General features: G+C 44.3%; 2 protein-coding genes across 2 annotated transcripts in view; both read left to right on the forward strand.

Annotated features, from left to right (window-relative positions):
• The window catches only part of LOC139929826 (protein sidekick-2-like), an 84,442-nt gene that overhangs the window by 56,270 nt on the left and 603 nt on the right, over window positions 1-27,569 (forward strand). Inside the window, exons 12-44 of the mRNA XM_071922873.2 lie at window positions 208-310; window positions 1,270-1,446; window positions 1,752-1,888; window positions 2,631-2,778; window positions 4,106-4,246; window positions 4,623-4,804; window positions 8,277-8,392; window positions 8,799-8,997; window positions 9,406-9,504; window positions 9,614-9,805; window positions 10,078-10,199; window positions 10,367-10,476; window positions 10,781-10,931; window positions 12,495-12,732; window positions 12,838-12,953; window positions 13,883-14,072; window positions 14,492-14,590; window positions 14,877-15,071; window positions 15,177-15,378; window positions 15,568-15,671; window positions 16,030-16,100; window positions 16,272-16,407; window positions 16,716-16,772; window positions 17,224-17,325; window positions 17,474-17,589; window positions 17,726-17,912; window positions 19,542-19,679; window positions 20,482-20,664; window positions 20,799-20,924; window positions 21,038-21,202; window positions 21,312-21,452; window positions 22,949-23,093; window positions 25,622-25,751. Of these exons, the coding sequence (XP_071778974.2) occupies window positions 208-310; window positions 1,270-1,446; window positions 1,752-1,888; window positions 2,631-2,778; window positions 4,106-4,246; window positions 4,623-4,804; window positions 8,277-8,392; window positions 8,799-8,997; window positions 9,406-9,504; window positions 9,614-9,805; window positions 10,078-10,199; window positions 10,367-10,476; window positions 10,781-10,931; window positions 12,495-12,732; window positions 12,838-12,953; window positions 13,883-14,072; window positions 14,492-14,590; window positions 14,877-15,071; window positions 15,177-15,378; window positions 15,568-15,671; window positions 16,030-16,100; window positions 16,272-16,407; window positions 16,716-16,772; window positions 17,224-17,325; window positions 17,474-17,589; window positions 17,726-17,912; window positions 19,542-19,679; window positions 20,482-20,664; window positions 20,799-20,924; window positions 21,038-21,202; window positions 21,312-21,452; window positions 22,949-23,093; window positions 25,622-25,751 (4,718 nt within the window). The remainder of the gene's footprint in view (window positions 1-207; window positions 311-1,269; window positions 1,447-1,751; window positions 1,889-2,630; window positions 2,779-4,105; window positions 4,247-4,622; window positions 4,805-8,276; window positions 8,393-8,798; window positions 8,998-9,405; window positions 9,505-9,613; window positions 9,806-10,077; window positions 10,200-10,366; window positions 10,477-10,780; window positions 10,932-12,494; window positions 12,733-12,837; window positions 12,954-13,882; window positions 14,073-14,491; window positions 14,591-14,876; window positions 15,072-15,176; window positions 15,379-15,567; window positions 15,672-16,029; window positions 16,101-16,271; window positions 16,408-16,715; window positions 16,773-17,223; window positions 17,326-17,473; window positions 17,590-17,725; window positions 17,913-19,541; window positions 19,680-20,481; window positions 20,665-20,798; window positions 20,925-21,037; window positions 21,203-21,311; window positions 21,453-22,948; window positions 23,094-25,621; window positions 25,752-27,569) is intronic.
• Window positions 1-27,569, forward strand: part of LOC139929832 (peripheral myelin protein 22-like) — a 111,016-nt gene that overhangs the window by 41,467 nt on the left and 41,980 nt on the right. The window lies entirely within an intron of this gene.

Raw genomic sequence — 27,569 nt, forward strand, 5'->3', positions numbered from 1 at the left:
ATTTTCTGTATCTTCTATACTTATAATTTCACATTACCATTCCTCAGAGCCTCGCAAAATACTCCTCTCATTGGAGGTTTGATTCAACCTGATTTGGAAACAAATTGAGTGAAAGCTGTGACTGAGTCCAGTGTAAACTCAGTAGGCTCAGTGCAATCAGCCGTTCAAACAGAGATTGTGACCGGTGACCTCGGTGTGTGTTCACAGCGCGGACCCGCATCACCAAGCCGCCACAGGACCAGAGTGTCATCAAAGGTACCAAGGCTGTTATGACCTGCGGTGTCACCCATGACCCCAGTGTCACTATCAGGTAAGGATGTCACCTGGTGGCTGTTGCCCATGGATTTTACAAACCGATGCAAGATGAAAGGATTTTGTCAAATTCTGATGAGTTGTAACAATTTTCCCTCGGCTAAGGTAGCCTATCACACATAATTTTAGAAGATTGGAATGAAAGTCTGACGTCACCAATTTTTTCAAAAGTATTTCTTGATGCACCCTCAATTTAGAAAACAAGCTTGGGTATCACTGTTGTACTTAATTACTTTATGAAATCTGCAAGAGATCTTGTAGTGTTTATCCACCCTTAGACGACCTCCTATGGGAAGACTTTGAAAGTCTTATAGTCAGATTGAGGAATTAGTCGGTCTCTTTCCCCTCCTTTTCAGACTGTCTTGAGCGTGATAGAGTGTGTGTACATGCGTCTGTCTCAGAGGGGGGGGGGGGGGTGATGTCTATGGAGCCTAGTGATTAGAGTGCCTGTCACCTGTGGGCCCATGGCATTGATCAGATCGCGGGGTAAACAGATGAATATGTAAACAGAGTAATAACTTCAGACAGCGCCTTTAATTAAACGCAACACAGAGGAGATTAGCTGGAGAGCGCAAACAGTCGCAATTAATCACAGGAGCTTCTAGTGTGTGTGTGTGGGTGGGTGGGTGGGTGTGCGCGTATGTGTGTGTGTGGGCATGTGTGTGTGTGTGTGTCCATATGTGTGTGTGACAGAGAGAGAGAGATGCATGGAGGAGAGGTTATGTGCGTGTGACAGTGAGAGATGGTTTTCAGATTCAAATCGCTTTGCCATCAGCCTCACAAAGCTTTTCATGTGGTGTCAGCGCCTTCTGTGTTTCCCTGTATGAACTGACACAGAACAGATTTACTGTCACAACACACAGATACACTGATGTTGCAGTGCGTGTGTGCGTGTGTGCGTGCTTGCGCGCTTACGCGTGCGCGTGTACCCACCCATACACACGTGTGTATCCCCAGGTACGTTTGGGAGAAGAGCGGCTCGGTGATTGACGTGAACACGTCGCCTCGCCTGCGGCTGGATCCCGACGGGACCCTGCACATCTCCCAGACGTGGTCGGGTGACATCGGAACATACACCTGCAGGGTGACCTCGGTGGGCGGCAATGACTCCCGCAGCGCCCACCTCCGAGTCAGGTCCGCATAGCCGCCACTTGTCTGCACCTGCTTATCTTCCTGTCTCTGTTTTTCTTTTTTTTCTTATTTTTTCTTTTATTTAACTCTGACCGGGAGATAATGGATGGATGTTTTCTGATTGTTGTGGTTTATCACTGCTCTTCTCTCTAATCCATCAAACTTGGTATGGATATTTATCATGTGAGGCTCCCTTTGTCTATTTGATTCTTTTATTTATTGCCTGTCTTGTTCTCAGATCCTGTTTCTTTTTATCTCTTTGTCTCACACACATACACACACACACACACACACACACACACATTCAGGCAACTGCCCCACGCCCCAGAGAACCCCATAGCAGCTCTAAGTGCCACAGAGAAGAGGGCCATCAACCTAACATGGGCCCAGGCCTTTGATGGCAACAGCCCCCTGATCCGCTACATCCTGGAAGTGTCAGAGAACAGTGAGTGGTGCATAGCTACATCCTGACTGCAGAGCAGTACCTGGGCAACACTGTTGGGCACATTACTATAAAAAATAGTCATGCATTACTTGTTTCTTCAAAAGTAATACTGTTACTTTACTTATTACTCGCTGGGAGCAGTCAATCGTTACACTGCTCATTATGCTGTTTTTCCATTATGCAATAAAATTGATCAATTAAATCAAAGTAGTTGGAATGCTTTCATCCAGATTTTTTTTTTTTTTTGCCATTTCATCTAAGCTCATGCTAACTGAGAGGATGACAACTTATTATGAGGCAAATTAATCAAAGGATGGGGTTGGGATACAGTTTTTAGATAATTTGATTTCAATCTGATATATAGAGGGAGTGATAACAAAATGAATGACTTTTTTTTTTTTTATTAGTAGCTGTAATATTACTGAAAATGAAATATTAATTCATTATACCACTTGTTATTGGGAAAACTAATAACATTACTGTATCAAGTTGTTCAGTAATGCATTAACGCCCAACACTGGTGGGCAGTAATAGTCAGGAATAACACTGAATTTGGATGCAAGATGATTTTGCAAGTGCTTAAAAGGTGTGTTTCACAACAATGAAATGCTCTCACAAGGACATTTATTGTCACTCGTTGTTGCTCACAGCTTTGTCTATTTGCATTTGTGTCTCTTCCATCCATCCATCCATCCATCCATCTATCCATTCATTCATTCATCCATCCATCCTTCTGTCTTAGATGCCCCATGGACAGTGCTGCTGGCCAACATTGAACCAGAGTCTACTGGGGTGAGTGTCGGTGGCCTCATCCCAGCACGCTCCTACCAGTTCCGCCTGTGTGCCGTCAACGACGTGGGCAGAGGCCAGTTCAGCAAGGAGACTGACCGGTGGGTGCTGCAGATAGCCGTTCTACATTTTTACTGTTAAAAATGTTGCCAGCACTCTGATGTGAATGCTCACTCTGTGAACAGCGTAGCGCTTTCAGGGCTTTCACAGTTCTGGAACAACCCGTTCTCTCTCTCCCCCCCCCCCCCCCCCCCCCCCTCGTCTTTGCAGTTCAATAGAAAATCCCGTGGTTATTTCCTGTAAGTCCACTTTTTAGGCTTCTCTCCTGTGGGAATGAGTGCGAGATGAGCCGACATCGGGACAGGTCTTTTCAAGATAAAACTGTGAATGAGCTGAAATTGCGGTTTGTGAAGACTTGATGGGTGCGCTGACCCAGCTTCATCTCTCTCTCTCTCGCACTATCTCCTATTAACTGTCTTTGCCATACTTCACGAGTGAAATACAGAGAGGCTTGAAAGAGTCAGAGCTTCACACAGACTCAAATCTCAAGTGAATTCTCATGACTAGCAAGACAAAACTCTCTTAATCACACGCATGCACTACGCACGCTAACCTGAACACACACGCGTGCACACACACACACACACACACACACAGCACATAAATTCAGCCCATCATCATGCATCCACTCTCTCGCCCGTGCCTGCACAGCACAGCCGGACCTCGCCCACATCAACACAACCCATTTGCTCCTTTTACACCTATAGCGTGGAACTCCCTCACACTGCAAGCCTTCACTCACACACCTTTTGTGCCACACACTCACACTCCATCATTCAGCTGAATTCCTGTGTGAATGTGCCCAGACAAGAGCGCACCACAGGAGGATGACGGAGCATCAGTGGGAGTGCAGGGCTTTTCTGAGGCATCTCTCTCTGGTACACCTCTTTGATCCTAAACACTCTGCTTTATCTCCTCCAGAACAGTGCTCAGGCACTCTGAGAAGAAATCAAGATGTCATCTTAAATTGACTTAAGGGAAAAGACTCTCTCTCTCTCTCTCTCTCTCTCTCTCTCTCTCTCTCTCTCTCTCTCTCTCTCTCTTTCTGTCTCTCTCTCTCTTTCTGTCTCTATCGTACTGCCCCATTTTCACCAAGGCCTCTTTGATCCTTGTCACAGCAAGATGTCCCTCAGAGGACAGTATTACAGAGAATATCTTTTGGACAAAGACACAGCCACACTTATCCCAACTTTGCTTTATGCTGTTAAAAAAAAAAAAAAAATACAAAAGCAAGCTTCCTTATGATGTGACGTCTATGATGAAATGGCATAGAAATATGCAGAAACTCGCTGATAATTAATGCATGTCTTCACTCTCTTTGTCTCCTCCTCCGCCTCTCTTCTTCCCGCTCTCTCTTCGCTCCTCCAGACTATCTCTCCCAGAAGAGCCTCCCAGCGCCCCTCCTCAGACAGTCATCGCCAGTGGCCGCACCAACCAGTCCATTATGATCCAATGGCAGCCGCCCCCAGAGAGCCACCAGAATGGCCCACTCCAGGGCTACATCATCAGGTAAGACAGCACCAACTTGCCTAATTTCTGCACAGGGATGGGCGTCTGCCTGGGCCGACGCCATTCAGATGTGATAATAACTCTTATGTCAGAGCCTTTTTTTTTTTTCCTGGCACTTTTCACCTCATTCTCGCTCACCGCTGCAATAGAATAATTGGTCCCAATTAAATATCTCCCTCTCCATTCATCTGTTGTCACCTCTCTGGCTGTAACCGTTTTATAACCGTTCTGCATGGCTTCTCTTTCATTACTATTCTCCCCCCTCTCTTTTATTGAGAATCTGCGCTCTAATATATTCATATAATCATTTGTCTCTCTTCCTCCCCCCCCCCCCTCCACCCTCTCTCCATCTCTCTATCTCTCTCTCTCCTACCAGGTACTGTCTGTCGGGTTTACCGGTGGATTGTCAGATGAAGAACATCACCAACCCAGACCAGACCAACCTGCTCCTGGAGGATCTCATCATCTGGACCAACTATGAGATTGAGGTGGCAGCCTACAACGGGGCAGGCAGGGGCACCTACAGCCACAAAGTCACTGAATGGACACTGCAAGGAGGTGAGGGCAAGACGCAGAGGCCTTTTCTACATCGTTCTATATTGTACACAATATATCCTGCCGTATGTGGACAACACTTAGCTTTATGCTCCCATTAAAGCCAGCAGTCCCATCAGCCTAGCTCAAGTCAAAGACAAGATGTCCCAAACTTTCCTCCAACTTAATGATGAATAAATGTGAGATTGTTTTAGTTGGCCGTCCAAATTTCATTAATCAGCTGCAGCCTCACCTTGGTAATCTCTTAGCTAAGCCTTAGTTAAGCCTACTGCAAGAAGCCTGGGAGTGATATTTGAGCCAAACCTCTGTTGATCAAATTAAGAGAGATGTACAGTTCTCCGGTTAAAAACCTCCAGAATAAGGTATTTTTTTTATCCTTTGCTGACATTGAAAAGGTGTTTTTTATATCAGCTTGTTTAGGCTACTGCATTTCTCTTTATGTCCGTCTCAGTCAGGTTTCTCTCTGTCGTCTGCAGTTAGTGCAGGATGCAGCAGCAAGGCTTTTAACTAAATCTAAGAGACGTGACCATATTAGCCCCATTTTAGCTTCTCCACGCTGCTTGCCAGTACATTTTAGGATTGATTTTAAGATATTACTGATCACCTTCAAGGCTCGTGTTGGACTAACACCAAGCTACATCTCTTACCTTTTAATCTCTTACAAGCTAAATCACAGCCTGAGATCCTGTTAGTCATTCCAAAATCCAGGCTGAAAACAAATGGAGATCTGTACTTCTCAGTAAGAATGCCAGTACTGTGAAATAAGCTGCCTGAGGACTTCAGGATAGCTTCTTCAGTCTGTTCTTTTAAATTACTCCTAAAAATATACTTTATAAATTTGCTTTTACTTAGTTTTTATCTTTAGATTCATCGCTATCATCTTATTTTTTGTTGTTATTTTATTATCTGTTTATTGTCTCACTGCTGTTGGTTGTTTTTATTGTTTTCCTTATCTGCTGTTCTGTGAAGCACTTTGTAACTTTGTTTTGGAAAATGCCCTATAAATACAGTTTGCTATTATTATTATTAAGTTTAGTGCAGCATTTGACACAATAGAGCACAATATTCTTATTGACTGCCTGGAGAGCTGAGTTTGCCTCTCTGAACACTTAATTGGTTCTGCACATAAATTACTAGGTGATCACATGTTTCAAACTTATGACATTGCTTTTGGTGTCGCCAAAGGAAGCTGCCTTGGTTCACTAATTTTCTCATTGTATATGCTTCAGGTAATATAATCAGAAAACACAATGTGAACACCTTGTGCTCTTTGACTGCCTGTCTGTCTAAAAACAATCACTGGATGAATGGCAGTTTCATCAGCTAAACAAAGATAAAACTGAGATGATTTTATTTGGCCCCAAATCCAAATGGAATGCTTTTTTAAAAGGTTGGGAAGTCCGGTTCCTCAGAACAAATCTGAAGTAAAAAAGTGTGATTTCAGACTGTTACTTAACCTTTAAACCACACATTAACATGGCGCCAAGTCCATTTTCTTTATTCTAAGAAACATTGGCAGCCATTCTTAATGCAACAGGGTGCTGAAAGGTTAATCTATGCTTTTATTACAAGTAGATTGGACAATATTCTTTTTACAGGTCTTCCTAAAAAGTCAATTCATACATTACAGCTCTTTCAGAATGCTGCAGCTAGACTGTTTAACACGAACTAGAAAGAGAGAGCACATCACTCCTGTTTTAGCTACGCTGCAGTTCCAGTTCCAGTTTGAAATTCCTTTAACTTGTATATAAAGCTTTGAATGGCTTAACACGCTCATATATCTCAGCATCCCTGTCATGTTAAATCCCACTCCGTCAACTGAGATCCTCTACACCGGACTCGCTAAATATTCCCAAGAGCACACATGAGAAAATCAGGAGTGCTAACATGTGGAAAACTCTGCCCAGAGACATTAGAGAGGCAGGCTCAGGAGACATTTGTACATGGTGGTTGAAAACTTATCGTTTTAATTTTGCCTTCAGTTCAAAGCACTGTGTTTGTTGGCCCCTTTGGCCCTTAACCTCACTAGGGTCCGTATCCCCATGCCTCGCCCCTCTCTCATGCACACACACACACACACACACACACACACACACACACACACACACTCCTCTCTTGCTCTCTCTGACTGATACTGTAATTGTATTGAGCATGTAAGCTGTGGCAACGCCGTAAAGCAGCTGCTCATGGTTATTTTTGTTTCTCTTGACGATCATTGCTCTTAATATTGTGTCCCTGCTGTGTTCTCTCTGTTTCATCTTTACAGTCGCTAGCGCTGCCTGTAAAGCACCTTGAGCTGCTTTCTATGTATGAAAGGTGTTATGAAATTACTATATTATTTTATTCATTAATTTCTCTAGTGCATCTGATTTGTCCCATATATGATGAGCTGAGAAGTGTGTGCGTGTGTGTGTGTGTGTGTGTGTGTGTGTGTGTGTGTTAAAAGCAACGTGACTTCTATTTCTGTCAGTTTCCTTTGGCTAGATGATTATGAAAGACTTGAGATATGTTTCAGAAAGGTTCTGTGGCACATTTTATCTTTAAAGTCTAGGAAACAGCAGCGTACTTTTTGCTGAGTTTGTTTCAGATGTTTGTTCTGCACCAATTTCAATGTAATGCATTGTGTCTTGTAAGCCCATGTGGACTGGACTGGTGACTGAAGTGCATGCCACTGAAAATTAATCAATCAGTCAATCAATCAATGACCAGGTCCAAACCAGAGTGGAAGTTGTTAGTCTGTTGCAGTTTTCAGTGTTTTGGTTGGCTTCGACAACAGACATTTGCAAATAAACAAATGTACCACGCTTTGTAAAGAAAGCCATGTGTTTGTGCAGATTGTCTGTTTAATGAACAAAATTTTGAATCCTGGCAGGCTTGGAAAACAGGAGCTTTTTATTTCCATTTCACATCCCTTGCAAAAAATAAATAATTATTTCATCATCCAAGTCATTGTCAGCGAGTGACAGTGAACAAGGCATTCAAGTTGTTTAGCACTGCTCTCTGTTCACAATTAATTAGATGTTTCTGTAACTTCATGAGGATTGCGTGGGAATACGTTGACCAATAACGGCCAATCAGCTTCATTAAATGTGTGACTCCCCGGCTATTTTACTGTATTACATCAGAATGGCATGCTCACTTCAAACAAACCGCTCCGGGGTTCACCTGGAAGCAGCCTGAGGCAACCGCTCTCACACCCAGTTTGATTGGCATGTTCTTACCTCCCCAAATGAGCCAAAGTAAAAATGCTTCAGTCTGATTCTCAAAGTCTAAACGAGGCGGCTCTGAAAGTGCCTGCTGTACATTTTCCAATTTTACTCTTCTCTAACTCCTAACTATTCTCTCTCTCTCCCTCTCTCTCTCTCTCTCTCTCTCTCCCACTCTCTGTCTCTCTCTCTCTCTCTCTCTCTCTCTCTGTGTCTCTCCCTCTCTCTCTCTCTCTCTCTCTCTCTCCCTCTCTCCCTCTCTGGATCAGTGCCCACTGTGCCACCAGGAAATGTACAAGCTGAGGCTGTCAACTCCACCACGGTGCGTTTTACTTGGAGTGCTCCGAGCCCTCAGTTTATCAACGGGATCAACCAGGGATACAAGGTGAGCAGCCCCTTACTGTCTGCTAGTGCACTCTAGTGGTCAGAGGCAGAAGAGCACGATGTCGTCAAAATCTCATTACAAGCATCAATTTAAATCTGTCGTGACACGGATTTGCTTGCACAAAAAGCATAATTTCCCCCATTAAAATCATGAACTGAAGTGATTTACATATTTTTTGTATTACACTGGAGCACTCTTTCTTTTCCTTTGCACTTCACTTGTACACAGTGTTTCCGTGGTCACAGAAATATTGTATAGGCACCAAGGCCCTGACCTTTGCACTCTTTACTGGTTGCTAGGAATTGAAGTTTATTCTGCTGCAATGTGTCTGTGGCTCTGGACAAGAGCATCAGCTACACGTCTAAAATGTAAACTGAAATACTGTATATCGTCACATTGTTTCCAGCTGTTGGCATGGGATCCCAACCATGAGGATGAGGTCAGCGCGACGGTGACGGTGCGTCCCAACTTCCAGGACAGTGTTCATGTGGGCTACGTCTCTGGGCTGAAAAAGTTCACCGAATATTTCACCTCCGTACTGTGTTTCACTACACCGGGAGACGGGCCGCGCAGCCCTCCGCAGCGGCTCCGCACCCATGAGGACAGTAAGTGTCAAACAGTTTGGACACACCTGATTGAATGTTTTTCATTAGTTTAAAGCCATTTTGATCTAAAGGCTTATGATTACATGTTTGAAATTAGTTTTAGACAAATATAAATAGTGAAGTTGATGCCTGTGTATGAATTTCTTTCCGAAGCCTTTTTGCCTTTCCATCAAGGCAAAGGGCGGCTACTTTAAAGAATCTAAAATATAAGATAGTTTTGATTTGTTTAACACTTTTTTGGCCACTGGATAATCCCATTTGTGTTATTTCATAGTTTTGATGTCTTGAAAAATAGTAAGAATAAAGAAAAATGTGTGTGACTGGTAGTGTATGAATGGTTGTATCTGACTGTTTGTACATGTCAGACTGTTTTTCTATTTATTTACTGCTTGTTTTCTTTGTGTACAGCCCCTGGTGCTGTGGGACACCTTAGTTTCACTGAGATCTTGGACACCTCGCTGAAAGTCAGCTGGAAAGAGCCACAAGAGAAGAATGGTATCCTCACAGGTAAGCATTAAGGATAACTGTGTAACTACATTTTCTATTTATGAGTCACTGTATGAGCTTATACATTGTGCCATCTGGATTGCACCCTACTCCACTATTATTCTTCCAGGCTATCGTATCTCATGGGAGGAGTTCAATAGGACCAACACCCGGGTGACCCACTATTTGCCCAACCTGACCCAGGAGTACAGGGTGACAGGGCTCACTGCCCTCACCACCTACACCATCCAGGTAGCAGGCATGACCTCCAAGGGCCAGGGCCAGCTCTCCTCTTCCACTATCTCCTCTGGTGTCCCACCAGGTCAGTGGTTATATGTGGAGACCTACTGCCTTTTTTAACAAAGGGTGACTTGATTTGACCCCCTGACCCCATTCTAATGACTCATTATCTTATCAGCACCCCAAATGTCAGTCTCTGCATTTGTTTTGGACCCAGTACGTGCTGTGAGGGCTGCAGCTTAGCAGTGGATCTTACAGTAGTCATTTCAGCGGCTGTGACTCAGCACATTCTCTACTAAACCATTTCCTCAGTGAGAAATTCAGTGATAGTCTACATCTGCTTTTCTTCTGCAGAGATGCCGGGCCCCCCCACCAACATAGCAATCTCCAACATCGGCCCTCGCTCTGTAACTCTGCAGTTCAAACCTGGTTATGATGGCAAGACTTCCATCTCCCGCTGGCAGGTGGAAGCCCAGGTAAAAGACGTAATATCTATTTTCCCGTAAGTGAGAACTGTCTGATTTCTTGCCAAGCTGTCTGACTGCTCAATAATGGTGTACAAATGCACAGTGTTTGTAATACCAGCTTATTTGTTTAATCTGTTTAGCAGCTGATGTCAGCTCTTTCTCTCTGTGCATTTCAGATTGGTATAATAGGAGAGAATGAGGAATGGCTGATGGTCCATCAGCTGGCTAATGAACCTGATGCTAGATCACTGGAAGTTCTGGATTTAAATCCCTATACCTTCTACAGGTACACACACACACAGAGACACACACACACACACACATACATATGCACACACACACACTGGAATGGACACATTTTTGCACTTAGTATGTTCTTCCATCAGAAAGCCTGATCAAAGCCTGTTGGAATTATTTGTTGTCATATCTTCAATTCTCTTTTTTTCTCTAACTATATCCTGCTCTTCTGCTGCTGCAGTGATCCCTATGTCATCTCTAATCTAATCTTTTCTCATATCATATAGCACATCATGATGAAACATCCACCTTAAGACGATTCATCCGCCTTCATCTGGTTTGCTCCTCCCTAGGTTCCGTATGCGTCAGGTGAACATCGTGGGCACCAGTCCTCCCAGTCAGCCCTCCAGGAAGATCCAGACCCTGCAGGCTCCTCCAGACATCTCCCCCGCCAACGTCACCCTGCGCACAGCCAGCGAGACCAGCCTCTGGCTTCGATGGGTGGTACGTTGTCCTGCCTCAATGCGTATTGGGCCCGATTTAGACCGCATGAAGTTACTTGAGTTTCATGCGGATTGAGATGTGCCCGTCTAAGCTATTCCTATTCAGACTTGGACTATTCAATTTGTGCACTGAAGATTTTTAGCAATGCCTCTGCTTGCGCATGGGTTCATTCAAAACCTTGGCTTCTTTGTCCTTCCCATTGGTATCGTGGAAAATTGGGTTAGGGACATTTCTCCTTTTGATGTCATTCTGCTGAGGCATTGCCTATAAATACCTTGCACCTTTAATTCATTTTTGCTTAGGATAACAGCACACAAAGATTGAATTGGCAAAATGCCCTTGGGACATTAATTGGATAAAACATTAATATGATAAACTTTATAAAATCTGACATGATTTGGGCTATTTCATTTTTGCCCATAAGAAATAACTGAAATAGATATATTTTTTTTATGTGAAAAGATGAGTTTCTTAATGATAACAGCTACTAACACAATGTAATTATCTAGTTAGATTACATCAAAACTTTATGCAAACACTTTTTATGGCGGTGTTTGCATCACGTACCAATTCAATGGAATGTTGTCTTTTCCTATTCCCGTTCCTATAAATCTTGTTCGCTTGGCGCCCGTATGATCACATACAAACTAGGTGATGGCACCGATGATGTTTGGAAAGCCACATGAAATCCGTCCTTGTCAGTGTCTGGTCGCTATATTCTTTGGTGCGTCTGCCCATTGCCATTAAGAGCTGTGCCAGGCAGTGAGAGACAGAGGCTTGAGATATTCCCACAACATCCTCCAACACCTTATCCGGCTGATGCAGCACCTGGCTGCAGAATGAAAAGGGTGCATGTTACCTGGAGCAACATGGGAGGAACGTCAGCTGTGCGATCTCACTCTGTAATTCAGCGGTACGGATCTGAATCGAGCCGACTGTCTTTTGCAGTGAAACTGGCGCATTCATACACGTGTGCAGTGCATATTTTAAAATAGTTTCCTTTCATGCTCCCTTATTTAGATACTGTATGTCACTATTAGATATTTATAAAACTGATCGTTCCAGTCTTCAGTTCTGATTGGCTGAGTCATTTTCAAAGCGGCATCCAAATTTTTACCATATTTGTGGGTTGGGGGTGTTCAAAAAAACTTGCATTCTCCTAAACTGATCTTGATGGTATTATTTCTCTAATAGAAACACATTGTAAAACAAAATATATATTGCCTGGTGGAAGATAAACATTTAATTATGATTTAATTACCATTGATTAAACATCAAATATTTATTGAATATTCTTCATTTTTAATACAATGGTGTGTTTTATAATTTTATAAAAGCAATAAGCCACTCGACACAGTGCTAAGTGCTAAGAGGGTTTAGCCTCTCTCTGCATATTGTTTCCCTCCGCTTCTCGTTGTGCCTGACAACGCCTCTTACTGTAGCTGTTCTAAAATCACTGTAAAGCACAGCCTCTCATGGCTTATTGCTTAATTATGTACTCAGTTATGATGCCACTCATATTGATTTTGCTTGAACTGAAAAAAATACATCCAATCCTCTCAGCCTCTTCCAGAGTGGGAATACAATGGGAACCCTGAACTGGTGGGCTACCGGGTCCAGTACTCCAGAGGCAGGTCTAAAGGAGGGGTTCTTTCCCATGTCATCATGGACCGTCTGGAGAGGGAGTTCACCATCGAGGACCTGGAGGAGTGGACGGAGTACGAGGTCAGAGTTCAGGCCATCAACGGCATCGGCTCTGGGCCCTGGAGCCAGCCGGTCCACGGCAGGACCAGGGAGTCAGGTGAGAAAGGAAATAAACTGTATATGTAAACGCATGCAAACACATACAAAGTCTCACAGGCGTGCTGCTAGTATTCTAACCTCTGTGCTTTGCCTCCTGCTGCAGTGCCGTCCTGCGGTCCCACCAATGTGTCAGCCTTCGCCACCACCTCCAGCAGCATCCTGGTCCGCTGGGGAGAGGTCACAGAGACCGACCGCAATGGACTCATTCTGGGGTACAAGGTCAGCACCGTGTTTATTTTTATTTTATTTTATTTGACCTTCATTTTCCCAGGAAGTCCCGTTGAGAACCAATTTCTCTTTTACAAGGGAGGCCTGGCCAAGAGGCAGCACTGATAATAAAAAACAAAACACAAACAGCACACAGGTGACAAACATAAAACAATGAAATATAAGACATGAAATAAAAATGAAACCTACCAAGTAACACAATATAGTATAATAAAGTATAATATAAATGGTATCACCATAATCAAGCTGTGGCAGAAATAGGCCAGCATCCAGCTATTTACATGAAACCATAGAAAAACATGATTCAAACCTGAAAGAGAAGCCAAGTGTAAACTTCAATTTTGTGGATAGACACCCTATACAGTGTTTGAAATTAAGGTTCCCATCCAACCAAACACCTAAGATTTATACCAATCTACAAATTCAATAGGAGAATCTTCAAGAGAGTTGATTGTGAGGTTAGAAACCTTTGTACCGATGGCCGTGAACACCATTGTCTTTGTCTTATTTGCATTTAAAAGCAATTTTCAGTGAAATAAGGCATCTTGCAAAGAGTTCAAATCAGACTGTAAATTCGTAAAAGCAGATTTTGCAGAGGGAGCACATGAATATAGGATCGCGTCATCAGCATACAGATGGTATATACTGTCTGTTAATCTGAGCACAAATATATATTAATATAAATCCACCATTCATTCATTTGACAAAGATCCTCTCACTGAATCCAGATACACAGAAACACAACAAGATCTTACATATGGGGCAGATATATATTTTGCGTGCTGTAGAGTAAACATTAACACACTACAAGTTCACATTCAAGGCCAAACATTTGTTCTATTGTATCGGCATCGGCATAGCTGGAACAATAGTGAATCCTCCAGTTGTGTAGTATCCCTCCTATCCTTTGTGTCTTTCAGGTAGTGTATAAGGAGAAGGACTCAGACACAGCTCCCAAGTTCTGGACAGTGGAAGGCAACACCAGCCACAGTGTCCAGCTGAGCGGTCTGGGCAAGTACGTCCTGTATGAGATCCAGGTCCTGGCCTTCACACGCATAGGAGATGGCAGGAGCAGCTCCCCATCCATCCTGGAGAGGACTTTGGACGATGGTAAACAGGAAAGACATGCAAACCTCCTCTTACACTGCAAAAACATCCATCTTAGCAGGTCAATTGATCCAGCACTTTGCCTTAAAATCACCTTGTTTCAAGATTTGTTTTTGAATCAAGTATTCTTTTCTTGATGTCAGTGGAATGATCTGCCTTATTGTACCTTGTATGAAGATATTGTCACGTGTTTCTCGAAAATCCCTGAAACAGATGCAACTGCGTTGGAAACAGGTGGAATTATCTCACCTCACTGGCAGACTTTTGCTCTTTTTTTAATAAAACAATACACTAAATACTGAATATGAGACTGCATTTTTTAAAGATGTTTTTTTTTGCAGTGTACTCCTTGATCCAGTATTTAAATGTCACATGTAACATTCTTGCCTGATTTGACATGTTTGTTATTTTATGTGTGATAGTGCCAGGTCCCCCAGTGGGCATCCTGTTCCCGGAAGTCAGGACCACCTCAGTCAGGCTCATCTGGCAACCTCCTGCCCAGCCCAATGGCATTATCCTGGGTGAGATTACACTGCATAGACCACTTGATACCATTCAGAGTTTCATCGTTCTATCACCTTACACATTATCATGAGCGACATTATCTTGCTTTGTTTGCTGGTCAAAGAAAGCAATTTTGCCCCAGTTTTAGATTTTGCAAGATTGCGAGGCATAGTGGATTCATGATTAATCTCTGTATAGTACGGTTGACTTTGTAGTGCAGCAAGACATTGTTCTCTTTGCCTCTCCTTTTCTTGCACATGACTTTGTACCTACATCCAAACTGACATGAGCTTGTCTTCTCAGCCTATCAGATCACATATCGACGGAACTCTTCCAATAGTAACGCCGCCACCGTAGACGTGCTGAGCCCCAGCGCGCGACAGTACACAGCGAGCGGACTGAAACCAGAGCTGGTTTATGTATTCCGCCTCACTGCCCAAACACGAAAGGGTTGGGGAGAGGCTGCTGAGGCACTGGTGGTCACAACAGAAAAGAGAGGTAAGCATAAAATACCGCATCTGTAATGCATTCTTTAAATTATTCACTACATAATATTATATTTGGGAGTGACCCCGCGCGTGTGTGTGTGTGTGTGCCCTTCAGCGCGACCCCAGCCCACTAGCCGTCCCATAGTGCCTCAAGAGGAGGTCCATGCTCGCAGAGTGCTGTTGTCATGGGAACCAGGCAGCGACGGCCTGTCCCCAGTCCGTTACTACACAGTCCAGTACAGAGAGCTGCCAGACAGCAACTGGACTGTCCACTCTGCATCAGTCAACCACGAGGCCAACTCCTATATAGTGGACAGGTAAACAAAAAGTAAACAGTCCAGTATAAATGTTATACATGTTTCTCTAAATAAAAAAGGAGAGAAGCAGTCCACTCACCTTTAGCATTTTTTATTTGTTCCCGACAGTCAGAAAATAGAGGGAATAGGGGAAACTTGAGCACGTGTTTAAGTGAGGTAACAGTCAAGTTGTTTTTTCTCTCTTTACAGGCTAAAGCCCTTCACTTCTTACCAGTTCCGAGTTAAAGCCACCAATGACATCGGGGACAGTGAGTACAGCGTGGAGAGTGAGGCCATCACGACACTACAGGACGGTAAGAACATGTGTTCAGTCATATTCTGTTATTTTGTTGTGGATTCCTGGAATTTAACAAGCGGTGCAAACAAGACCCATGTTATGTAAGCCATAAAATTCATTAGGAGGTGGTATAATAGGACTGCACAAGAAGCCTTTTGTAATTGTATGAACATGACCTCAAATCCTAACTTTGCATTTCCACAGTGCATAGTTTAAATCAATAGTTCCAGTGTGTGTGTGTTTACTCTCAAGCTGCTCTCTGTCAGGCTGTTTGAATTATGTATCACTATCCTTAGCTGTGTTGGTTTGCTAACATCACAGTCATAATCAGCAACTGCTAAAATCAAACATTTCTACTGTTGTCTCCTTCCTAGCCCCAGACAAAGCCCCTACAATTCTGTCTGTGACACCACACACCACCACATCCGTACTGGTTCGTTGGCAGGTAAGCTGCTATAATGTTATTACTTGGCAATGCGTTTCCTTGAATGTGAGATTGATTCATAAAATTGGTGGTTTATTGGGCTGAAGGGCCAGCTCAGGCCAGGAAGTAACAGAGACTCTGCCGCATGTTTGTTAAATCTTTGGCATTAAGCAGAGTCTCTTCTCCTCCCAGCCCCCCTCTGAGGACCAGATCAATGGAGTCCTGCTAGGGTTCAGGGTCAGGTACCGGGAGTTACACTATGATCGGCTGCGTAGTTTCACCGTCCGCACAGTCAACAGTCCTTCGGCCAACTGGGCCGAACTCACTGGTGAGTGGACCTTCTCCCCTCTTACTCATCCACTACTTCTGTAATTATCAAACACAATGTTCTAGCCCAGAACTCACAAACATAAAAGTGGTGGTATTTCAAGTCCTAGATATATATATTTTTAATTCCTAAGCTTTGCTTTGATGCTATCAGTGCCTGCAGTGTGTTTTATGCAAATGATACCAATGAGAGTGCTAATCTTACTTCTATCACTTATTTCTTCTTTCTGTACTTCCCACTCTTTCCCCCATCCTGCGCACCGCCCTCGTTTGCCCGACCCCATGCCCCCCTCTGTATCCAAACCCCAGCTCCTTACAGTGTCAGGAACTTGAGTGAATCCTCACTCACCCAGTATGAGCTGGATAGTAAGTCCTCTGTCTCTCCCTGAATGTCTCTCTTTCATCGCTCTCCATCTGTTTGTTTGTCATCTGTTTCATTTTATTTCCACAAAATATGCCATTTGTATAACTATTTACAGCATGTGCGCCTCATGCCATCATCCCACTCAGATGCATCCGCTAAGGGGCCTCTGCTGATTCTTATGATGTGTGTTTGACTTTAATCTTTCCAAGCTGCCCTGTCATTATTGCAGTGTGTTCTGTTTCTGTTTATTCGCTGAGAAATCTTCCCTGTGTCCCCACAACAACCTCATCTTTTTCATCACTCTGCCTTCCATCCCTCTGTCTTTTTGTTCAAATTGTGATGTTGTCTTGCCACTGGCATCACTGTGACTGTGTGTCTCTCTGGGCAAACTTCTTTTTGTTGTTTTATCCTAACTGTTCTATTATAATAGGGCTATGGGTTCTCTCTCTGCAGATTTGAGTAAACACAAGCGCTATGAGATCCGTCTCAGTGTGTACAACGCTGTTGGGGAGGGTCCTAGCAGCGCACCACAGGAAGTATTTGTTGGAGAGGCGGGTAAGTTTCTTCTCCCTCTGTACGGCATAAAAAACAATTTCAGATATCTTTGTTTGATCTACTATCTGCTTTGAACTTACGCCATATGGCTATATTCATGAAGTTGTTTGGAATGTATGAAAAGTGACCCTGCCCTGCCATGTTCTAGTCCCCACAGCCCCGCCCCAAAATGTGGTCATCCAATCCTCAACAGCCACACAGCTGGATGTCACATGGGACCCGCCTCCCCTGGATGCTCAGAATGGAGACATCCAGGGTTACAAGGTATGAATCAATTTCCATTTTGGGTTGCCGCAAAATAGCCAAAGTTACATCATATCATTATTCTGTTTATTTTTCCATTGAAAAAACATCACGAATCATGAATCCGGTATCACGACCCCTTTTTTTCTGTTTGTAGATCTATTTCTGGGAGTTCCAGCTGCAGAACGAGACGGAGCGTCTGCGCACTCTGTTCCTGCCGGAGCTCGGGGTGAAGCTGAAGAACCTGACAGGCTACACCACTTACATGATCGGTGTGGCAGCCTTCAATGCTGCGGGGGACGGACCCCGCTCCCTGCCCACCAGAGGGCGCACTCAGCAAGCAGGTGAGGTATGATACAGTAGATCCAGATGTGGATAGGCATCTTACAGTAATAACTTGAACGGCCAGTGGCAGTGTGAACTCTTGTCTTCAGTATGTATATGACTTCAGCAACACCATGTGGCATCTCTCTCTCTTTGGCTCAGCTTCTCTCTCTTTCTCCATGTATCTCTGCCTCTCCTCTGCCTGGCTATCTCTCTCTCTCTCTCTCTCTGCCTCCCAAATACACTCCTTCTCATTATCTTACTCGCTCATTCCATACTTTGTTCACTGTTCTCAAGTGCTTGCGTGAAGTAGAATCCCAAGGTTAGCTCTCTCTTCAATCACAAAAGATCTTTGCAAATGCATAGAGTGCTTTCATCTTGAGTTGCTGCTGCAGCATAAGGAGGGACACAAACTGCAACTGAAGTGCTGTAGCTATTAGTGCAATAACGCTGCCCCCCATTCACCAGGAAAGAGGACATATTCAGTACAGAGCATGTTTAGAATCGTCCTGTGAGATATGGCATAAGGGATCACTGAGTCTTCTTGGCACCTCCTCCAGGGCAAGCCATGGGGGTGGAAGCCCTAATGACAGCGGAGGAGGAATGACTGCAGAGTGAGGGCGACACATGTAGATTAGTTCTCTGGCCGCGACTGCACAAAGAAGTCTGTGTTCACCAACGAGCAACAGTCCCTCCTCTGCGGTTTCAGCACAAAAAAATGGTTTACAGTATAAATTTCTCTTGTCTTTTCCGCCCCCTTGAAGGCTGTGACATTGGCGAGGGGTACAAAGTGCTGAGAACTTAAAAACACAAGGCAGGAATTCGGGCTCTCTGCACCACAGGGTACTGGGAAGTGAGCCAACACAAGCTTTCGAGAATTTTATGCAGAATTGTGGCTAAGTCCTGACACTAAGCTGGGTCTGGGTTGGGTCAGCAGGCAGAATTCTCACAGCTCTCGCTCAAGGTCACAGAATGATTTTGTGCAGTCTTGTGTCTACATTGAGTTTGCTTTTTAGTGGCTTATTTGCTTACAGGCACAGAGGGATTTTTTTTTCCTTTTTTGTTGTATTGATCTGATCTGGACTCCATTGTCCTACAGTAAACATTTCATTTTGGCTTGGATATTGACAATATTTACATGCACATAATAAACTATCTACTGTTCTTGCTCTGTTTATGAGAACAATCTAACTTTTTTTACATGTGTAGTGAAACAGTGGCGATTATTGATTGAACACATCAATTGCCTTCTCTGCTGTAGACTACGAGCGATGCCAGTGATTTCCACCCTGTCATATTACTTTGCTTGTCCAATGCTAAGTCTTGAGAGGTGGGAAGTAAATAAGGATAGTAGATGTTAAAAACTGTGTTAGCTTGTTAAAAGCTTAACAAGTTGAAAATATGTTCAGTTAGTGTTGCATCTCTCGAAAACTCAGATTCCCACTAGAAATACATTTCCAAACAACACAGAGTTCTCGCAGTTTCACTAAGATTTTATGAATGGTACTCATGTAAATGGAGTCAATGACGGCAGATCCACAACCAGGCCAGTGCATTGCAGTCCAATATGCGATGTGTCCTTTCGTCTCGGTGCTGTGAAACGATCCAACCGTCATCTACTGTCTCTTTTCTCTCCCCCCCCCCCAAAGCTCCCAGCGCCCCTAGCTTCATCCACTTCAGCGAGTTGACCACCACTTCGGTCAACGTGTCCTGGGGAGAGCCCAAGCAGGCCAACGGCATCATTGAGGGCTACCGCCTGGTTTACGAGCCCTGCACTCCGGTGGATGGTGAGAAACTCTGCCTGGAGCCTAATAACTCTGCCATACCTTGACATTCCTCAGCTGGCTTTCAGTCAGTGATTTACAACTCCTAGTCTGGTTGCCATGCTCTTTTTAACTCGCGCTGCTTAAGCTGTTACGCTGCCCTAATCTGTTACAGATGAGTATAGGCCCTGTAGCAACATGTATGGCATGGCTGATAAAATATGCTGAGGTGCTCTGGTGGAGCTTTGCAGAACTTCCTCTCTCACAGAGTGAAACATGGCTAATAGCTGGCTAAGTGTGGTTGCCTGGACCAGATTGTCAAGTAATTGGGAGCAGAGGTGGAATGCTAAGCAGAGGCTGCTGTGGTCCCTTGGCTACCCGCTAATGGACCCAGAGCAAAGCCAAGCAGAGCACTGAGAGACACCAAAGACAGGGAGTATTGGTTTATATGTTACAAGGGAGGCCCTGATCTCTCTGCTTATCTATCTGTCTGTCTGGAGGGCTGCTGGAATAATAGGCCTTGTCTGTTTATACATTTAGGGATGCACTCAGTCAGTAACCACATGAAGTCAATGGAGAGAGAGTTTGGAAGATCTGAATCTTGGCTATGCCATATGTGGAGCTTGTGTGTGTCTGATAGTTTGTGTCCATCTGTCTATTCCTTTGACTCTCTCTATGTGGTTGTGAATCTGTATATTTGTTTATATGCCTCTGTGTGCGTTTTCATATGTGCAAAGCCTGGCTACAGTGCGAGTGTCTCGATGCTTGTGTGCCTACATGTCGCTTGTAGCAAGCAGCATCTAGAGTCTTAGTGTTTCCTGTACAGACTCCTCTCCTCGCACTCCAGGTGTCAGTAAGATAGTGACAGTAGATGTGAAGGGCAGCGCCCCCCTATGGATGAAGATCAAAGACTTGGCAGATGGCGTCACCTATAACTTCCGCATCCGGGCCAAAACCCTCACTTACGGCCCCGAGGTGGAGGCCAACATCACCACCGGGCCCGGAGAAGGTGGGACTGCCTGTCATCGTGTTATATTACTGCTTTCTGATGTTCATGTCAGCACTATAATGCTCAGACAGAGTGCCCCTGTGATTCACAGGATGCCAGTATTTGTAACTTTCCTCTGTTTTCCTCTTGCCAAGGAGCCCCAGGACCACCTGGTGAACCCTTCATCTCTCGTTATGGCACTGCCCTCACGCTGCACTGGACCAGCGGTGATCCGGGCCGCGCGCCCATCACACGATACGTCATTGAGGCCAGGCCCTCTGGTGAGCCCAGTACACAAACACTTCTGGGGTTCCAATCCCTTAACCTGTGCTCTCTACATGACACCTGGAAATACAATTGTGATTGTTAATATAATTTCTCATTTTGCCTTTAGATGAAGGATTGTGGGATATCCTCATCAAAGACATTCCCAAGGAAGTGACATCATACACACTCAACCTGGACATGCTAAGGGAAGGAGTCACCTATGACTTCCGGGTCATTGGGGTCAACGACTATGGCTACGGGTCCCCCAGTGCCCCCTCCCCTTCCATATCAGGTTGATTATACTTTCAAATCAAGAGTTAATGCAACGATGTATTAAATATACATATTTTGTTCAGGCTACTTCTTGGTATTAATGTGTGTCTTATCTGTAATGTGTTCAGCCCAGAAAGTGTCTCCGTTCTATGAGGAGTGGTGGTTCCTGGTGGTGATCGCTCTCGTGGGCCTCATCTTCATCCTCCTCCTAGTTTTCATCCTCATCATCCGAGGCCAGAGCAAAAAGTACACCAAGAAGGCAGACTCAGGTAGGAAACTCACAGCTGATGTCTCAGTTTCTCACTCTGCTTCAGCAACTTAAGCTGTCGACTGGGACTCTTCTTCCTCTTGGACAGCTTTGCTGAGAATTGCATTTTAATGACTGCACATCTGAAATCCATTTTGTAAAATGGGGGTGTTAAGGTTCACACAATTATACAAATTACCCAGATTTCCTCACCTTGTTTGGCTTGACAGGTGAAAGATGAGAGTAAAGCTAGAAGGTGAAACAACTGAAACAGGCAGATGAATAAACATTATTGTTCATGTTTAACTACAATGAGGATCAATACTGGGATAAATGGCTTGGCGGTGGTGTAATGCTGAAGTCATTACTCAGAGTCAGAGCCATTATGTAACTGCGCCTCTAGTGGCCCTCACCCCACACCATACCACCAAGCCCGCTTATTCCAGGTGACATCACTGCTGCTAGCAACTCTTTATCAGACTACATTTGTCTTCAAATCAATGTGATAACACGAGGTATGGAAAGCCAATCAATGTAGCACTCTTATTGTTATCTGTTGATACCTCACATTCTGGTTGGATAGCAAGTGACCAAAACAAGGGTCGCCTGGGGCTGACTGATCAGAAGCGGTCTAGTCCAGCAGCAAGGATGGCAGGAGGTAGTTTGCTAAGCTGCCCAGTAAAAATGGTTAGAGTGGCGAGGAAGGAAGGAAGGAAGATAGGGGAGAAAAGTGAGAGGTCAGGTCAAGTCTGCCTATAGCCTCGCACCAGTGGCTTTTTCAGCTGTGTCAGCGTTTAGCGTGGTGCCAGGGTCAGTAAACGGGGTTTGGCTGGACCAGTCCAGACAAGGCCTGTATTTGTGTGGGGACACAAAGAGGGCTTCTTAGGCCATCTCAACCCCCCCAGCACCCCCCAACTTTCCCAGCCACGAGGCTGATCTGTCCCACTGACAGCTGTTTATTTTACCGGGGGCCAGTAGTGGACAGTGGGCCCCGGGGCCAGCGTGGGTGAGATCACACTAACCAGCCAGGGAAGAGAGAGGTCACTGGAACCTGTAGCCCTCCCTCTACCCAAACTCACACCTCAAACCTACGCATAAATCTGACTGAGTGTGTGTGTCTGTCTGTGTGTGTGTTTGTGCGTGGATGTATTTCAAAGGAAGAAGGGGGGAGATGGTCCACACTCAAAAAATAGCATTTTTTAAGCAGTTGTTTAATTCATAAATGAACACATAGGAGGACATGATCACTAAAATGCTGTCTGTCTTATCTTCTGTTTTGAAAAATCAATTTAAAAATGTTTTTAAAAAAATGAATTAAGCCTAGGTGATTCTAACCTTTTAAAAATGGTTGAGCGTAGTGTGTTTTTTCCCTCAACTGTTACACGGTTGCATGAACAAGCTCAGGCCTTAAGGTTTACTGTGTTCTGTTAAACTAATCCTTAAAGACTTGATTCAAAATCACAAATTACTTACTTCATTCCACAACCCACACAGTGTCGTCCTCCTACCCCTGTCCAGGCAACCACTCCAACTGCACAGCGCTGCCTCTGACCCATGGAGAGATGGTGCGCCTGGACGAGGGACGCTTCCCGGCCCTGGAGCTCAACAACAGACGCCTGTCCGTCAAAAACTCCTTTTGCCGCAAGAACGGCATCTACACACGGTCAGTTACCACCACCAGAAACATGCCGTCGATCATAATGTTATCTATCAGCCATGGTGTTCAGTTAACCACTGCATTCATTTCCTGAATGCAAAGATTAGTTCTCCGTTCCACTTCTCAAACATGTTGTTAACTCCCAGTTTCCCTTTCCCACTGAGTGTGTTACTTGTGATACTGGCAGGAATACTCAATGCAGTGTTGTTTGTTTCCTGATCGCCCCTCGGTATAGTCTGTCAGTCTTGAGAGAACAAACCAAGTCTCTAGGAGTCCGGCTGCTAATTTCAGCCTCCATCCGCTCCCCTCGTTGATATTCTATGTGTGTCTGAAGCAACAATTTATATAAGAAGACAACACAATGCCAGCCAGTTAGCATTCATGAGCTTCTGCATGTGCTCTTTGTCTGTCCATCACAGCCTTAAACAAAGGGTGCTTATGGGCCAGAGCAGGCCATCGTCCTCTGGCCTTCGTCCCAGAACTTCTCTCTAGTGCGGTGCTGTGAGAGCAATCTCAATATAAAGCACAACAGTGTCTGTAAGAGGACATGCCCTGCCACCCAACAGGACTTTGGCAGACTGGCTCTTTGGTAATGTTTAGGTAAACATTAGATAAGAGGAATTTCACAAAGCCTGCAGTATGAGAAGCAAAAGGCAATGTCCTGTGTGGGGGAGATTGGTCACGCATTGGGTGGCTGGACGGGTGGTTCATAGTCTGCTTCCTGTTGTAGCGAAAAATAGAAGTTGGTATTGCAGTGTACCCATTGGTGTACACATTATAATGGAATGTGCTGGATGGATGGGGTGCAGCAAAGGCAGGGGGAGTGTGTGCCGTTTTCTCCTTGACCAAAGAGGCCAAGGATGGGGATCAAAGGGCCGTGAGCTGCTCCCTCCCTTTGAAGAGCTCCAATCTGGTAGCGTACTCTTTGCTAATGATCTGTGGACTGAAGAGAACGAGTGGGAGGGCTTCCCATGGGGGATGAAAGTGTGAGGGAGAGAGGGATGAAGTAGACGGATAAGGCAAGGGGGAAGCAGAATACAGTGCTGCTAAATAATTCAAAGCTCACTGGCAGCATTTTGGACTGTGATGGGTAGCGGGATCCGTCGCCCCTCCCCCGTGCTCACGTGGCTCTGGCCCCATCCTTTTTATGCCTCTCTCAGCCTCCTCTGAATTTTAAGTAGATATTTTATCACAGCCCACGCCCCTCACGTCATCCCCTTTAACCCAGAGGAGATGTCCCTTTGTTGTGTCACCCTTTCATGGCCGTCATGATCGTCATGTTGTGTCTTCTAAGCTTGCCGTTCTTGACATTCCTAACGATTTAGCACCTGCATAAACCTCAGCGCATATTTATTTTTATTTGACAGGTTGCCAAGGTTGTCTGCTTCATGACTTAATATTATAGCTGACATCGCAGCGCTCTATGCTTGTCTATTCCACCCCCACATACAATTTTCCATTTCAAATCATTTAAACATTTACTTGCACATTATTTTTCTGTTTCATATCAATCCTGGTTTATAAACTTCCTTAGTCTTTTGCAGAATCTGACTAACCAAAGTCTTCTCTTGATGCTGTTTTGGCATGAGTTTCATGCTGAGCCCATTGATGTAGTCCAGTGATGTGAGGGAACTTAGTGGTCCAGGCTTGGCCCTCTGATATGGTCCAATTCAAGATTTCTCAGCAGACCTTGAGCACTGCAGCAACCATTACTGCCGAAGAAAAATAATTATCCACACAGATGTTTCTGTCTGCTTCACTTTATGGACTTAATGACCGGAGCCAAGAGAGGCTAGGGGTCTTCTTACTTGACCTGTGCTCATAAAATAAGTTTATAATACCTTGCTGAGCTCAGGGGCCATGCTTAGTTATGCAGTCATCCTGCATGAGGTCTACATCTCCTGACTGAATCTGTAGATTCATTCTGCTCTAATCAGTTCAGAGAATTCTTTCATGAGGATGCTCATATGTTCTAGTACAGGATCCTGTGTGCTCCAAGCAGACGCTTTGCAAAGATCAGAGGCAAAGAGCAAGAGAATAAGGCCAATTATGGGCTCCCATACAATGTATCAGTGGCTTTTCAGAATGCACAAATAATCCACCCTGTTGTTATTGTCAGGCTCCATCTGAGCTAAACTATCTTCAGGATCATTTTCTTAATCGAAGAGTGTGCACTAAGCATGTGCGCCTTAATCCCACTGAACCCCCTGTGGGATGTGGAGCTTTGTGTTTCATTTTTAGAACTATTTTGCAGCCTTTCATTAGTCATCAGACTGTTAGGTGTCAGTCACAGGACTAAGAAAGCTTTTTCTATTTCTACCAAAATGTGTTCTCAGAGGGAAGTCTAGAAAATCTGTTTGCGTTTCCCAAAGGGAGATAAGATTATGATCAAAATGAAACATTATGGCTTGTTTTATACCCACTAGCTCTCTCTCTCTCTCTCTCTCTCTCTCTCTCTCTCTCTCTCTCTCACTCTCAGTTTCTGTCTCCTGCTTTCTCTCTAACAAACTCTCTCTCTTCTTCTTTCTCTCCAGGTCTCCACCAAGACCCAGCCCCGGCAGTCTGCACTACTCAGATGAGGATGTCAGCACTAAGTATAATGACCTGATCCCAGCAGAGAGCAGCAGTCTGACCGAGAAACCCTCTGAGATATCCGACTCTCAGGTATGCACTGACCCTGGCTCACAGCTCCTGTCCTCTCCATGTCTGGAATAGACAATGAGTTTAAACTGAAGAGTGAAATTCGACTGTTTGAGTTTCTCAAAGTGACAGGGTCCTCCGGGGTAAAGTGATAACCTTTCCAAACTCAAAAAAACTATTCTTTCTTTCACTTTCTCTCACTTTCTCACTCTCACTGGCTATCCTCTTGACACCTTCAGTTCTTTTTATTTCTCATAATTGCTGCTTTGCTAGGAGCAGAAATACCATCTCTCTGAAGAGCACTCGTATCCCTGCTCTCTCCATTGAAAAATAGATAGCAGCCTAATTATGAAGTAGCCTTTCTGAGAATAAATTAATGACAGTCTGGAAGACGACCTGTCTCAAAAGCGTCAACTCAAAATTAAATGTTCTCTCTGTTGACATAGGCCTGTCACGGCTGACATCTCCGGGTCTGACTCTGGGTTTTTATGACTGATTCCTCTCATGGGAAGGAAGCATGGGGCAGATTCTCATGTCTCAAGCCTCTTGTAACGTCTTCAGCACTAATTAATTCTCCTCAAACAGGAAATGTTATGTTAATCTGGTTCCAGCTCCTCTGGGCATATGTCATGTGAGGATCTGGACGGGTCAGTGTGTGTGTATGTGTGTGTGTGTGTGTGTGTGTGTGTGTGTGTGTGTGTGGAATAGGGAGGTCCAGAGAAGTGACAGGCAAGCAGGGAGTGATGAGGGATGATAGAGACGAGGGGAGAGAAGTTGATAATAGCAGATCATGAGACCCCCATTTTGTAAATGAGAACATCTGTCCTCCCTCACCCGGCGCTGGATCTCCCTGGCCTATTTATCTGGTACCTGCACAGTCAAAACATTGTTCAACCCGGTTTGAATAAACATTGCTCTCCCGGGAGCCACAAACCGGTGTTATTCTTTTCCTCTGCGTAGCCTCCCACTGTTTACCTGCCACTTGTGCAAATAAATGGACCCACGGTGCTTCAACATCTGTCGGGCTATAATCCCTCAGTGGAGCGGTGGATGGGCGGGCACTTGATATGCACACACTGCCAAACACTCCCTCACTTTGTCATAACCAACATTTGGACTAATTTGCTCTCTTTTGTTAAATGTTTCTGTTTCTTGGCCAGTACAATGTGCTGAAACGCAATAAAAGTGGCATGATTCACCCACTGAAACATTTGTAGCTCACAAGACGGATGGCTTAATATCACCACACAAGCAATCCTTAATCCTTTAAACATTGTCTCTGTCCAATTCTAGGACATACTTGTGTATACTTATCAGATCAGTGCTCCACAGAGCTATGGGTGAGCTCCTATGTGTGAAAGATCCCCAGTAGAAGTGATTATCTGCCCCGTAGGATTCTACATGGTATAAATAGATTTTCAGTAGTCTCTCTGAGTAGATACGTGTTACTGTGTTATGAATGACTTGGTATTGTGTGGTTTGTCACGAAGGACACTGCAATAGAACTAGCCTTGAAAATCTAGCTGTCATTATGCTGTGCTGTAAATGTACACTACCAGTCAAAAATTTGGACACACCACATTTTTCTTTATTTTTACTATTTTTTACACTTTAGAATAATAGGAAAGACGTCAAAACTATGAAATAACATAACATAAGTGGAATTATGCAGTGACCAAAAAAAGTGTTAAACAAATCAAACCTGTCTTATATTTTAGATTTTTTTAAACTAGCCACCCTTTGCCTTGATGGAAAGGCAAAGGCTTTGGAAAGAAATTCATACATAGGCATCAACTTCACTATTTGTATTTGTCTAAGAAACAAATTTCAAGCATTTAAGCA

Source organism: Centroberyx gerrardi, chromosome 7 (genome assembly GCF_048128805.1).
Source record: "Centroberyx gerrardi isolate f3 chromosome 7, fCenGer3.hap1.cur.20231027, whole genome shotgun sequence".
In the NCBI taxonomy this organism is placed as follows: Eukaryota; Metazoa; Chordata; class Actinopteri; order Beryciformes; family Berycidae; genus Centroberyx; species Centroberyx gerrardi.